The sequence below is a fragment of the Phlebotomus argentipes genome, unplaced genomic scaffold, assembly GCF_947086385.1.
Source record: "Phlebotomus argentipes unplaced genomic scaffold, Phlebotomus argentipes genome assembly scaffold_18, whole genome shotgun sequence".
In the NCBI taxonomy this organism is placed as follows: domain Eukaryota; kingdom Metazoa; phylum Arthropoda; class Insecta; order Diptera; family Psychodidae; genus Phlebotomus; species Phlebotomus argentipes.
In genome coordinates, this window is record NW_026776177.1 from 6,469,077 (window position 1) to 6,482,244 (window position 13,168).

The window sequence follows — 13,168 nt, forward strand, 5'->3', positions numbered from 1 at the left end:
CCTCACTATGGGATTTATTACGAAATCACAAGAGGTTTCAACATGTTGGCTTTTTCCCATTCATCCGTGAAACCTAATCAATTTCTCATGACCAAATGTTCTTTGTCAAGAAGAAGTCACTCTCGTGAATGGAGAGATGAGGACCAGACTCTGAGCATTTGCATAAAATGTGAGCCACTATCAAACTCTTCCGCCCACGCGATGTCGCTCATCAATTGCAGCAAAGATCGTCTCTTTTTCACACACACACAAATACAACACAACACGAAGATTTTGTCGAAGGGGCGAATAAGACATGAGGCAATTTTTTCGGTGTCTCTGCGCAGCTTCACCCCCGCGATGTGCACACGCCCAGAGTGAAATCGACACATTGAACAACTCTATTAAGGTGCCTTTTTTGTCTCAGCCCGCGAAGAGCCTTCGAACGTCAAATATTTGGTGAGATTCCGCGTCCGCAGATGATGGAAAGGCGGGAAAAAGCGCGTACGCGAGTCCGTTAAAATGAACAAATCCAATTTACTTCAGGTAAATACGGCGTGATTAAATTTCCAGTCACTGTGGAATTCCATTGTTGGGCGCTGGCATTCTCGGACATCAAACATCGCATCGCGCGCAAGAGGCGAATTTAGTTGGGATATTTTCTCGAAAACGCGCACATACTAGAAAAAGGCATTGGTAAATGATCTTCGTGCTTCTCAATTTATCTCACTTGAATATTTCCCCCGCGCTCTTGCACTTATTATTGAATGCTTTATTGTTTCATTTTTCACGCTGCTTCTCTCTCTGTGGAGTTTTGAAAATTTGCACGTCGTGCAACTCCATGAACTTTCCTCTTGCGATGCTCTTTTTCTCCGCGTCTCTCTGCATCTCTTTCCCAGCCTCTTTCCTTTTGTTTGCCCTCCGCATCGCGAACACACTCACGATGCCAGCAATCAGAACAATGGAGGCCGCGATTCCTCGACAATTGCCATTTAGAGCTTCTCTTTGCTAAACTCTTCTGATCCAATTTATTTCCCTGGCTTCGAGGAAGTGATCAAGACCGCCAATCAGTTAATTGATCTCATACAGAAGCTGAATTTGGTGCGCCAAATAAACTCATGGTTTCACGGTCTTATGCCACTTTACGAATCTCGTCTTATAATACATGAATGTGAATTTTATTAGATAACACACTGAAATTCTAATGTTACAATTCTCGCTTCAAGACATGAACGAAATGAGAAATAGAGCGTGAATTTGGAAAAGTCTCAAATAGGAAATCAATGTGCGCGCGATATCGATCGCCAGGGCAGACAAAGATCGTCCCGATCCGAGCGCTCGGCAGTGTAGGCAGATCAAAGTGCTGTGCATTTGCTTAATTTATCGTGTGTGAGATACAATGGGTGCCCCGAGTGAGGGCACTGCGCAGCCGGAGTCGTGATGGCGAAGGAAGGATGGAGAGAGTCCAATAATTCCAATAGAAAATTACAAAAGTGCTGCATTGTATCTCATGGTGGAATTTGTTGGTGCATTCACCGAAAAACGTGCCCAATGGACGGCCCAGGCAAGGTGGAGAGCTAAATTGAAGTAGATCAATTTCTTCGAGGGCAAAACGTGGAGATCGTGATTTGAACATGTCTCAGAATGACTAGGGAAAAGCCAAGACAAGAACATTTTCACCACCTGCAAGACAGTCAATAGCGCAAAGTAGAATTTCACGGGCGCGCACAGAGTCAAATCATTGCAATTACATAGAGAATAAATTATGGAAATTGTCAGTGATTTGTTTGAGTTTCTTCCACTCAATCTGCCCGCCATGATGGGAATATATTTGCGTCAGGACGCACGAAAAGGGCCTCGGCGTAGCGCAGAGCTATTAATTTCCAATTAAATCGTTAAATCGTTTATCCATTTTGAGAAAAAGAACAGAGAGAGAGGCAGAAAAACAGCCCACTCCGGCATCGATCACATACAATCTCGTGAAAATACCGAGTAATTTTCACGAGAGAGCGCTCAAGACTCGTGTTGAACCTGTTGGAAGTCCCAATGCAACACACTCAATGGCTAATAAGCACTGATAAACAATAAAATAAAATGTTACGCATTTATTCTTGACTTGCATTTATGGCGATAATGCATAAGAAACTCGTTTATGGCGCCTCTTGGCCGACATTGTGTTGTGACTGTTTTTGCACATGCATCTCTCTCTTTCCATCGCATAAATTGTCATTTGGTCTCCAATCGACGCTGTCTTTGCCAAAGGGCTCCACATTAACAGTGCCTGTCTTTGTTATTTCGCTTATTTCAAGATGTCTGAGTGACATTATTAGATCTTGAGATACAAATTTGTTACGAGAAGGAAATTTGAAGACTGGAATTCCAATATCTAATCTTATCAGAAAGAAGAATGATTTCTTGAATTTCATGTCTGGTTATTAAGATTGTCAAATCTCGTGTGTTATAGATTACAGAACGAGATTCACTATGTCGAAACGCCTCATTACTAAATTGGAAAGGATCTCTCTAGACCATATTTGGTCCAAATCCTTCCCAGTTTCAGCACTTTGAAGCCCCTGAAGTTTGCACTTTTCCTCTTTGTGCATTTGATCATGATTCGCCATCCATTGCAATCCATCGCGATCACTATTGAATATGTTCCTTGATCGCGAACTGTTTGTGTGTGCTTTGCCAATAAACTCCTGCCTTTGCAGCAATTTTCCTCCCATATCAGGACTCCTCGTCTGGCGATCACCGAAAAAAGTCGTGATCGTGATCAATGATGGAAACCCAACACCGCCAGATATTACCTCACGATCGACTCTCGGAGGCTTTTCGGCAGTTTCTGGAATATGACACCGCCGAGAAATTGGATAGAATTCAATCAAAATAGCCATTGATCACCGTGTAATAATTGATGTTTGTAAATTTATATGCTTCATCATGTGGCACTCTATGTTCTCTCCAACACAAATACCGCGCAGATTCCAAACGGACAAAAGCGGAAGATCGATGGAGAATGTGCGACTTAAACCGGTTCCTAATCTTCCTCACCAAGAGACATTTTGTTCGGAGAGACGCGCTCGATCAGAGATCTCGCGAGGCCCGTGTCTTCAAATAATCTCCTCAAGCCCATTGAAATGTCGATGAAGTTTTGCCCCATGACGAAAATTCCTCAACTGCGTGATTTGCCTGTGAGATGCAAACATTGACGATCGCACTGCATTCTTTCATGTGACGCGGAGATTTTTCTCCGCGGGACTCGAAAATTAGAAACTCGTGTCGTATTTGTGCTAATCAAACAGACATGATATTTACCGGAAAAAAAGAGTGCTTAAAGCCTTGAGACATCAATTCCATGTCGATGCTGTCCGTCAATTTTTCATGGGGTGTCTGAACTGACTTAATCCCTTTTTTCTCCACTTTTTTTCAATTACTCTCAGTTGAGTCCATTTCTGTGGTCTCGCGGGCGCATATTCCACAAGTTGCCATTAAACTCCCCCATGAGCGACCGCACCAATCGAAGTTGTTAACTTTTATTGTTATCGATAAAAATCCATTGTTTGACTTTTTATTGTTGATGGACGTCTTGTGCGTGGTCTCGCGCTCTATTCACCTTCATTGTTGCGGACGATTTTATCCAAATATGATACCTTTTGTCCGTATGCCAATTTATTGCACCTTGAAATGCTATTTTCGCGGTTTTTCGCCCATCCAAAAAGGGGCATTGTAAATCTTCAGGTGATCTTTAAATACGCTCTGTCTCTCGCCTGGCATTTTTGCAAGAACGCAAAACTCAGGTTGAAAAGTCAAACACACAGAGAGTCTGAAAAAATCCCAATTATTCCATTGGTCATGCCGTGAAAAGTAGAGGCATAGAAGAAGGGGGAAAAAAGCCTCATTCCACGTCATTGGAAATCAAATGTTGGACGCTCTCTTCCAGCTCTCCTCTCAGACAATCTGTCATAAAGTCACCCTCGTCATAACAATGCCACGCCAGGCAGCACCCAAAAGCACGAGATAACAAATAGCGATAGAGCCGAGAGATCGCTCAGGTAGAACGATGATCGTCAGGTAAGAGATTTTGGGGGAAAAAATCTTCCCATCGCATACAAAACGGAGGCCCAGACCTTCCCAAAAAAAGAGCCCGAACCAGATAAACATCACACGAATTCATTTCGAAATATGATACAAATTCGAAGATGCTCAACATGCTGTTTGATTTACATGCAAGCACCACTCATCCAATATGTAATTTATGTGCTGATTAAGCGCCAACGCGAGTAGGAAGCTTTTAGACGCGCGATGATAGGCCAGAAAGCTTGTGAAATCGTGACACAATTATTTGATAAGGCATAGAGCTTGGAAGAGAGTTCAGCTAATGAAATTTCCACGAAATTCACACAACACTGTATGTGAAGAAGCGACCCACACACGCGGCCATGCTAAGAAACAGAGACCTCGTCGTGAAGATGAGTCTGCGCGCAAGAAACAACAAATTAATGTGCTTTTGTGTAGCTTCTTTCGTTTCTATCTCTATACTTTTTTATTTCTCAAAAAATCTCCTCTCGACTGTGTTTTTTTGGCTGCGCCGTGGCGAGAAAACATTTCATTAGAGACACACTCGTGGTTGGAGAGTGATTTGCCCAAAAAGGTTGGAAGATGTTAATGCGCAAGAGAAGCGTGTGTGTTAATAAAATTCACACCTCCGTAAAAATCGTGAATATCATCGAGACGTTCGATTGGGAGCCTCAAGGAAATCTAATTAGTCGTTAAAGTGTGCAAATATTGCAGAAACACAGCCGCACAGGATTTATCTTCACTTGAATTGCGGCCGCACAACGAAAGACTTGAACGCCGCGCTAAGACACGAACCCGTCCAAAATGTCTCAATTAATTAACCTTTCACAGTGCGGTGATTTTTCCCCTGTCTCGCGAGCATAATTTCAGGTGAATCTCCCTAATCGTCCTATTGTTGCGCCCATCCATCGCCTCACTATCTCATCTGCCGAGAGAGAGATTGCCTCTATTCTGTACAAAAACACCCTGCTGAGCTGTATTCTCCCTCTCGTCACGCTTCCTCAGCTCTGGGCCACATTCTCAGAAATTATTTATTCGACGTTCCACGAATACCTCTCGAGGACTCACACAAAACTTCACGCAAAATCACCTTTTGTTAATATTTTATCCGATATAATTAAATTTGATGTTTTTCAAAATTCCCTCGCTCACGGGTTTCTCCGCGTCTTCACAAATCTGACAGCCTCGGATATAAATTCGGAGACTCTTGATACAATCAGCAGACCATTTAATACAAGAATTTATGTGAGATTATTTGCAATTAATTAACACTTATTAGCTGTACTTTTATGGACTTGCGAAAAGAGATTTCTCTCGCGATATTTTGGCTGTGAAACACTATCCATGTCACTCTTTCCCCTTGTTTCGGTGATGTCTCGCATTACATATCATCGATATATTGACACTCCACAGACGACAGCATGACAGGAAAATTTACTGTCAAATTCAAAACATAACGGTCAGGCGAAGATCAAGTTCATCAACCACACTTCAACGCCATCCATTAAACATATATACTATAATCGATTTCGCTGCGCAGCACCTCCTCAATTTTCCAATGGCAAAGTCACGAGATGGTCAAGAAAATGCGCGCCGTGGAGAATTTTCAGGCGATTTACTTGAAACAATAATGGCGCGGCTTTGGCAAATTGCGAGTTCTGAGAAGCAGCGCGCCGATCGCGTTCAATTGTTAAAGCCAGAATGCAAAGTGCCTCAAGTTAAATCCCATAGACGTGCATTAAAGCCCCTTCGATATTCTTTTATTGCCAAGAAGCCGGAGAGAGAGATGAATACCCGCGATTATGTGTGCCACAAGATGCTGAGAAATGGCAAAAGCATGGGCGTGGACGGCCTGACTCACGCTCAGCAAAGGCCCGAGAGGGATTCTGTCCGCCAACTCCTCTAATGATGGGGTTGCGATCCCGTGTGGGATCGAGGGTGAGACATTGGGCGAAGGGCTCTCGAAAAAGCCGCCCGAAATTGCTTCCCTCCTCGAGGGCGAACCCATCGCGCACCGCATTTCTGCCCCCTGCGCGATCCACCATCCCGAGAAGCAGAGAGAGAGAGGGTATTACTACAGCCAGAACCGGTTCACGGTGGATAATATATAATATTAAAAGTAATTTCTCTAAGTATCTCTCTCTCCTCGGTGTCTTGTGCGATGCTGGCGGAGAGGAACAACAAAAACACAACTCTCGCGGTGTACAACAGAGATTCTGCTCGGAGTGAGAGAAAGAGCAATGTCTTGTGTTGCAGAACCACTTTGGCAAACTCTCGAGGAGTGTTTTGCCAGCAATTCACCAGAGAAATGCTGCAATTCGTGATTTTCAAACACAATGAAGACTCGCGCGATGCACTTTCAAGTTCTTTGCATCTTCTCTCCAACACGCGTGATGGAAAAGAAAAAGGCTGCATAGGGGAGAGCCGGGCTGTTCGCTGACAGATGAATTTTCATCGGAAATAAATTGTATAGAATGTTTTCTCACCAAGTAAGAATTCAAGACGTTCCCAGAAACCAGAACAGCTTCCGAAATTGCCCATCTCTCACGTCTCAATTACACATTGCAGACATGACGATTTGAAAGGTTCCTTTCAAATTGGGCATTGATGGGAATTTCATTGATTAAGGGCGACAGGAAGCTTCTAAAAACTGCCAATAATGTCTGCAAAGACAATCACTCTTTTCCTCTTACCGTAAATGTCTCAAGAACAACTTTCAAACCCAAAACCACTCAAAAAAGGAATTATTCCGTGCAATTTCTACACGGAAGTCCGCTCTTTGGGCATTCCTTTGGCCAAACAGCAGAATGCACTTCGCACAGCATTTTCTACCTCAAGAGTAATTGCATTCAATTCTGCTCTGGCAATTGTCGTGGCTCTTGCAAAATGCTGGCTGGACTCGAGAGACGCGGTGTATTTGTTTAATTGTACTCTCGAGAATAACATTTACCCGCCAAGATAAGAGGTTCATTTTTCTCTCAGCTCTCCTCAACTGCGGGGTTTTATGGAGTTTATGGTTCTGTTTGTTGCGCGCGCGGCCAAATGGAGAGACGCGCATGCAGGCCGAAAGAAGCAAACAACACGGACCACTCTAGGCTCTTGTGTGACTCTGTATGGGTTAGAAAAAAATGCGACACACAACTTGAGACGCTGAGAGAAGTAAACGCAACACACACGGCCAGATAAGAATGTTGTACAGAAATTAAATTCGATTGGAAAAACAAACACGACAATTGTGTAAATTCGTTATCAACATTTTCCGAGTCGGTGTGCGAGTTGGAGAAAAAATTGTCACACTTGGTAAACGTCACGGAATTTATGTCACGAATTGAGTTGTAAGTCGCACGGCAAACACATGCACCCTGATAAGATTTCGAAGACTCCTCGATCGAGAGGCGATCCCAGGCGTATTGACACAACGTGTCTTATGAAGCAATCCGATTGAGCATAAACTCGCAGATATCTCGTATCCTGCTCTCCGTTCCTGTGTTTGCCCATCCAATTTCAATGTTAATGCAAATACATAATCTGTGTAAATATCTTGCGGTGAGCGTGGAAACTTATCAAAAGATTAACTCTAGCTTTTGCGCAATTTCGATGTTCAATGCGATCCTAACGTTACAATTTTTCAAAGTCTCTCCACAACTCAATCATGAAAGTCCGCTATTATTCCATTCGGCGCCACAATTCCCATCACAATATTTCAAAGTCTTCTCTCTGCTGGCTAAGATTTCTGGGAGATTCCCAAGAATACACTCCGTGACTGATGGGTTAAACTGTGCGCACAAAAGTGAAACGGATGGGCGAAATTGCTGGCGGTAATTTGCATTGCGTGATCTTACTTTTGCCCTTGACAAACTCCGATGGCTGTTTGTCATCCTGTTGCACTTTTGGCGCCAAATCCGCCGTGATCTGCTGCTGGTGCTGCTTCCGTATCCTGTCCGAGCGCTTCCCGCCCTCGGGTTTCTGGGGGCGCTCCAGCACGCCCAGGCACGCTGAGAGATGAAGCACCAGGAGCCCCACAATCAGGTATCCTCTCATGATGTCATTATCCCATCATACGCACACACACCGCTCACTTATCCCGTAATCCTGGTGGGATTTTAGGGTCAACACCACTTGTTGCCACTCGAGATTCCGAAACTCTCGTGCATCTATTGCGCCCCAGCAACGCTCACAAGCAATTCCCATAAATTCCACGTTCTCACTTTAAAGCGCGCCCGCGTCTCGAGAATCCCGCCAATTGATTATGTCATTTGTTTATTATTTTCACATGCGTCGAGGCACAAATGGCAGCACTGAGAACCATCTGAGCGATCATTCGCGATGTGATTTATTCAGCAGTTGCGCGCCTTTTCTCTCCACGCTCAGATTTTGTGCAATAAAGATTTTTGTGACAGTCACAACTGGAATAGAAAGTTGCCTCGAAGAATGTCTTGTACAGCCAACACCACCACAATTGTGCGCGATCCTCGCGGCTATTTGACTGGCAGAGACAACAAGGATAAATCGCACTCCTGCGCACTTTGGCGCCACTCTCCCCCTTGCGTGCTCGTGAGGGTGGAAAAGCCCTTTTTCACGCGGAAACACAGACAGAGTTGTGACCGATCGCGAGGGAGTGATCGAGCATGGTCGCTTTGGTAGAACGCTCAACACCAACTGAAGTCTCTCGAGTGGTGAAACGATGGCGCGAGGCGAAAAAAAGCGACTTTGAGTCGTGTTTTTGTGTGCACGATCGCTCCAACCAGTTTGCCCAGGTAGATTTGTTCGCACCTGAGATTTTACCATCTCTTCATCTCACTCGCAACTGCCTCGAGTGGGCCTGAGTGCGAAGGAGAGACTCGAGAGCACCTCAGAGAGTCGCTGTGTTGGTCTCTTGGGCCTCTTTTGCTTCGCCATCGAGAGATCTCTTGTGGCGATTGCGGAGGAAAAGAACCGAGTGAGCTGCGTCAGCTCACCTTGCTGGGATTCTCCGCCAGGTTATTGTCATCAGCAAAGGCAGTCTTTTGGCCATTCTTGGACCCTTTGGAGGGTCGCAAAATTGTGTTTCAATAGCAGAATTTGGCAGTGGATGAATTATTTCATGCACAACACAAAATAGGTTGAGAAAAGAGGGTGTAATTAGTGGAATGATGTTCAGAAAACTTAGTCAAATTGAGGGCCAATTCATCAAGGGATCAAGAGAGCTTTGATTAGAGCTTCAGCTAGAATTCACTTCTCCATTCCCTCTCGATTGCAATAGTCGCGAGCGCTTCCTGAGCAATCTCGTCTGGCGAGAGCTGAGAGGCTGAAGCGAGATGGCCAGATCGTGGCAAGAATCAGAACATAATTTTCCTTGTTCTTCGCATATTGTCGTGCGCGTGCAACTGCCAGAGAGAATCTCTCTCGAGTGCCGCCAACAGTGTCTTTTTTCCACAATCCTCCAGCCTCTCTTGGCCGATCGAGTGAAGGTGTTGGATGGCCAAAGAGAGTCAAAACCACCATGTTTTAAATGAACGGTTTCTGCTTTACTTTCCATCGCCCAGTCTTTTTCTCCGGCCGTTTCTTTTGCTCGTCAACACATCTTCTTGTACAGCACGCACACGAGCATCTCTGCGTGGTTTATTTTTCTTACAAAGATCCTCCACAGTCGCACAGTGTCGAAAAAAAATACACGAAGAGGCAAAAAAAAAGAGAGCAAAAGCATTTGATGGCCTTTTTGATTCTCGCCCGCTAATCTCTTGAGCAAACAACGTGATTATTGTGCTCTTTTTTCTATGCCCAACAATATATACAGTGTGAGTCTTTTATTGTATATTTACTCTATTGCCATTCTAAATCATATGAAAATGGGATCATTGGAAAACACTATGGCGCAGCCAAGAACCCAAAGAGTCATAAAAGCTCGCAACTTTTGACTCGCACTGTCTCTCAAAAGTTATGACTTTATGAGCGCTATTGATCGGCTTTCACAGGCGTTTAGGCGCACAATTCGATGGGAAAGAGTGCGAGGGAATTTTCTGCGTCGAACTTTTTGGTGAAATTCCTTATGGAATGGACATAAGGTTCCCATCAGAGATCAAGATCACTGAACTCAAGCGAGTGGCGATGAAAAATAACCTGGCGTCAGTGGAGAAATAACAATTCCAAATCTGAACTTTAGCTTTGCCAGGCGAAAGCTCTAATCTCTTCAAGGTTGTCCGCTGAAAATGGCCAGCAATTGTTTGTCTTGAAGGCATTTTCTAACGCTCGTGCGCACATATTTGGGTGGAACACAGAGATTGATTAATCCGGGAAGGAATGCCAATAAGTTAGAAGGCAATTGAGAGAGAATTTAGGACGATCCAGACGTGCGTTTCACAATGAGTTCATGCGATAAAATTGCATAGCAATGGAAAAAAGTGGATTTTCTCGATAGTGTTGAATTGAAGGAAAAATGTTAATTTGAACCTTATGAATTAATTGCATCACGGTGCTTGATTAACTTGCTACACGATCGGTAAAGCTCAAAGTTGTGATCTCAGTTGGTTGGCAACGTGTCACTGTTTGCGTCTTGACTGTCGCAATTGTCTATAAACATATGCAGTAATTACTGACTATTAAATTCCATGAAATGAATCATGAAAAGCAGGTATTCTAATGAAAGGCACAGCTCGCGAAAATGGCACAAACAGAGACTGCAAAGCACCTCAAACACTTCAGATGAGTTGCTCACCTTCGGACGTACAGAATCTTCGGCACGCGGGGCTTTTCACAAAAATTCCCACCAACCATAATTCACCAGATTTTTCCACCTCCAGCTGAGGATGGAATGCCTCAGTGAAAAATGCCACAGCAGATAAGTGATATAGAAGACCTCGTTGACAAATTTTATCGCAAAGACGCGTTCCTCGCGAGATAAATGTGGAACATTCAGCGTGTCAATTTGAATATTTCCATGCATTTCTAGAGTCGAAGAAAACGGCGATTTTTCATTGATCGCACCCGCTGAGATGTTTTTCCTACTGAATTCCTCGCTCATCGCGTCTGTCAGCAAGTCAACTATCTCTCAATTGCTTCATTTGGCCACAGACAAGAAGGTAAAAAAAGGTGCGATAGAGCACAAAGAGACACACAATATAAATTAGCATAAAGTTCATTAAAGCCATCTCCCAAAGTGTCTCCGCGGCGCATTGACTCTCTCACTCTCTCGTGCTGTGCCGATAAAGAAAAAGCTCCCCAATATCTTCGACTTTGATGGACGAGAATAAATAAATTGTGCCGAAGACGATCCCCATAAAATATTTAATCTGGCCATATTGAGTGATTGCCTCGTTAGAGCTACTCGCAATAAAATTCCCTCTGGAATATCACAGCCAGAGAAAGTCTCGAGCATTCTTCGAAGACACGAAGACGCATATTTTCACACGCACGTCCAAGGAATTGCCATTTATCTAAGTTTACTTTTTTTAGGGTGATTATTTGTAAACTTCTTGCTCTTATCAGACACGGCAAATGCCTCAAATACGGTGGCTTCTGCCCAGCCAGGAATGCGTCAGCAATTGAATAAAGAAAAGAGGAATTCCATGGGATTTTCCGGGTGTTTTCCTCATCGAAAGTTTACAGTCTTTTTGGCTCTACCAAGTCAGATCATAATAAAGGTTTATGACCTCAAATCTTACTGAGAATTCTTTTACCTGTAAGACGCCTTTAGAAGAATATTCTAATCAAATTCTTTGACTTCTTTAAGCAATACAACATTAATCATGGTGTTTTTCGTTTACTATCCAGCTTAATTGAGTGAAGATACTATAGAATCCAGTATGTTTCTTTAAAGCAAGAGTCTGAATAGCATAAAGTACGACGTAAAATTGTCCACAACGGAATTGTGCAGAGGAATTCTGTTGGATTTTCCATCGACAGCCACGACAGGGCGCAGAAGGAATGGAAATGTACGATAATCCACAACAGAAGCATAAATCAATCATAAATAGGCTCGAAAGCGATCTTAAAGAGAATGTTTTACAAGTCTAACGACAATTTTGAGGGGTTGACAATCTGCCAAAAGTCACACTGTTTCATATTAATAACTCACTATCAACTCATAATTTGACTTCTCCAGCATAGCTTTGCAAATGCAAAATTTATGCACGCCAAAGCGACAAGATAAGAGATTTGTCCACCCCTAGAAATGTGTCTTTAGCATATTTTCCGCTTCCACTTAGTGGGATTTTAGCATGAGCGCGAGATAAGAAGCAAATGGCTATTCACCATAAAAAGAGCTCACATTTTAAGTGGTGGTGATGATTTTTTGCACTCGCCCGCAGTGATAAATCCATTTGTATTATGATAGAACACAATCAAGAGGCGACTTAAGTGGATTTTTGTGGAGCTTTCTGTCTCTCCTCCAACACCCAAATCGCCACAAGAGAGATTTATTGCGAGGCATTGAGGGAGCTTTTATGGCCAGAAGACATTCTTCTTTGAGGTCCAGTGGCGAGAAAAATTCACCAAAATCTCCAGAAAGAATTTATACCGTCGACACCCGGAGTGGTTCATGTCTCTCGAGTCGGACTTTGGAGCATGAGAGACTCGTAAAAATGTAATTAATTTTTGAAACCCGATGCCATAACGCGCTTGCCGTCTTTTTGGCTGTTTCTCCGCATCTCGCGATATGCGTCAAATATAACTCTCCAGCACACACAAAGAGTGGGATCTTTTTACGCGAAATCTCTGCATCACTTTTCTCCATTGCGCTTGACACATTCGACACACACGAGTTAATTGTTTTATTTGCAGTAAACGCTCGTACACCTTCTTCGGCGCTCTCTTGCTCGTTTTCGCGTCTCTTTGCGCGTAAATAAAGCAGAAAAGTGCAAGAATTTGTTTATTAAACACTCTCCGCCGCCTCTCAACGGAATATTTCGGTGGATTTCATCGGCATTTGCACGTGAGCTGAGGCGGAATTGTCGGGATTCCGCGCGATGGTTTTGTGGCCAGCAGCAAATCAGTTCGACTCTCTGAAATCCCTTCGAAAGAATGCCCCAATCGATCGTGCACCGCGAGATTCCACGACTAGGAGGAGCTTCCAAAAAGCACGACTCTGTGAGCATTGAAAAATACCAATTCTCAGGCTCACTTTTTCACCCAACCA

General features: G+C 43.7%; 1 protein-coding gene across 2 annotated transcripts in view; it reads right to left on the reverse strand.

Moving 5' to 3' along the window:
- LOC132261191 (epidermal growth factor receptor) overlaps positions 1-13,168 on the reverse strand; it is a 54,356-nt gene that overhangs the window by 12,188 nt on the left and 29,000 nt on the right. The window contains exon 1 of one of the 2 annotated variants that reach the window (XM_059759822.1): positions 7,899-8,711. The exons of the other annotated variant lie outside the window; for it this stretch is intronic. Within the exon in view, the coding sequence (XP_059615805.1) occupies positions 7,899-8,097 (199 nt within the window). The 5' untranslated portion in view covers positions 8,098-8,711. Of the gene's footprint in view, positions 1-7,898; positions 8,712-13,168 lie in introns of those variants that run through there. 2 annotated transcript variants of the gene reach the window in all.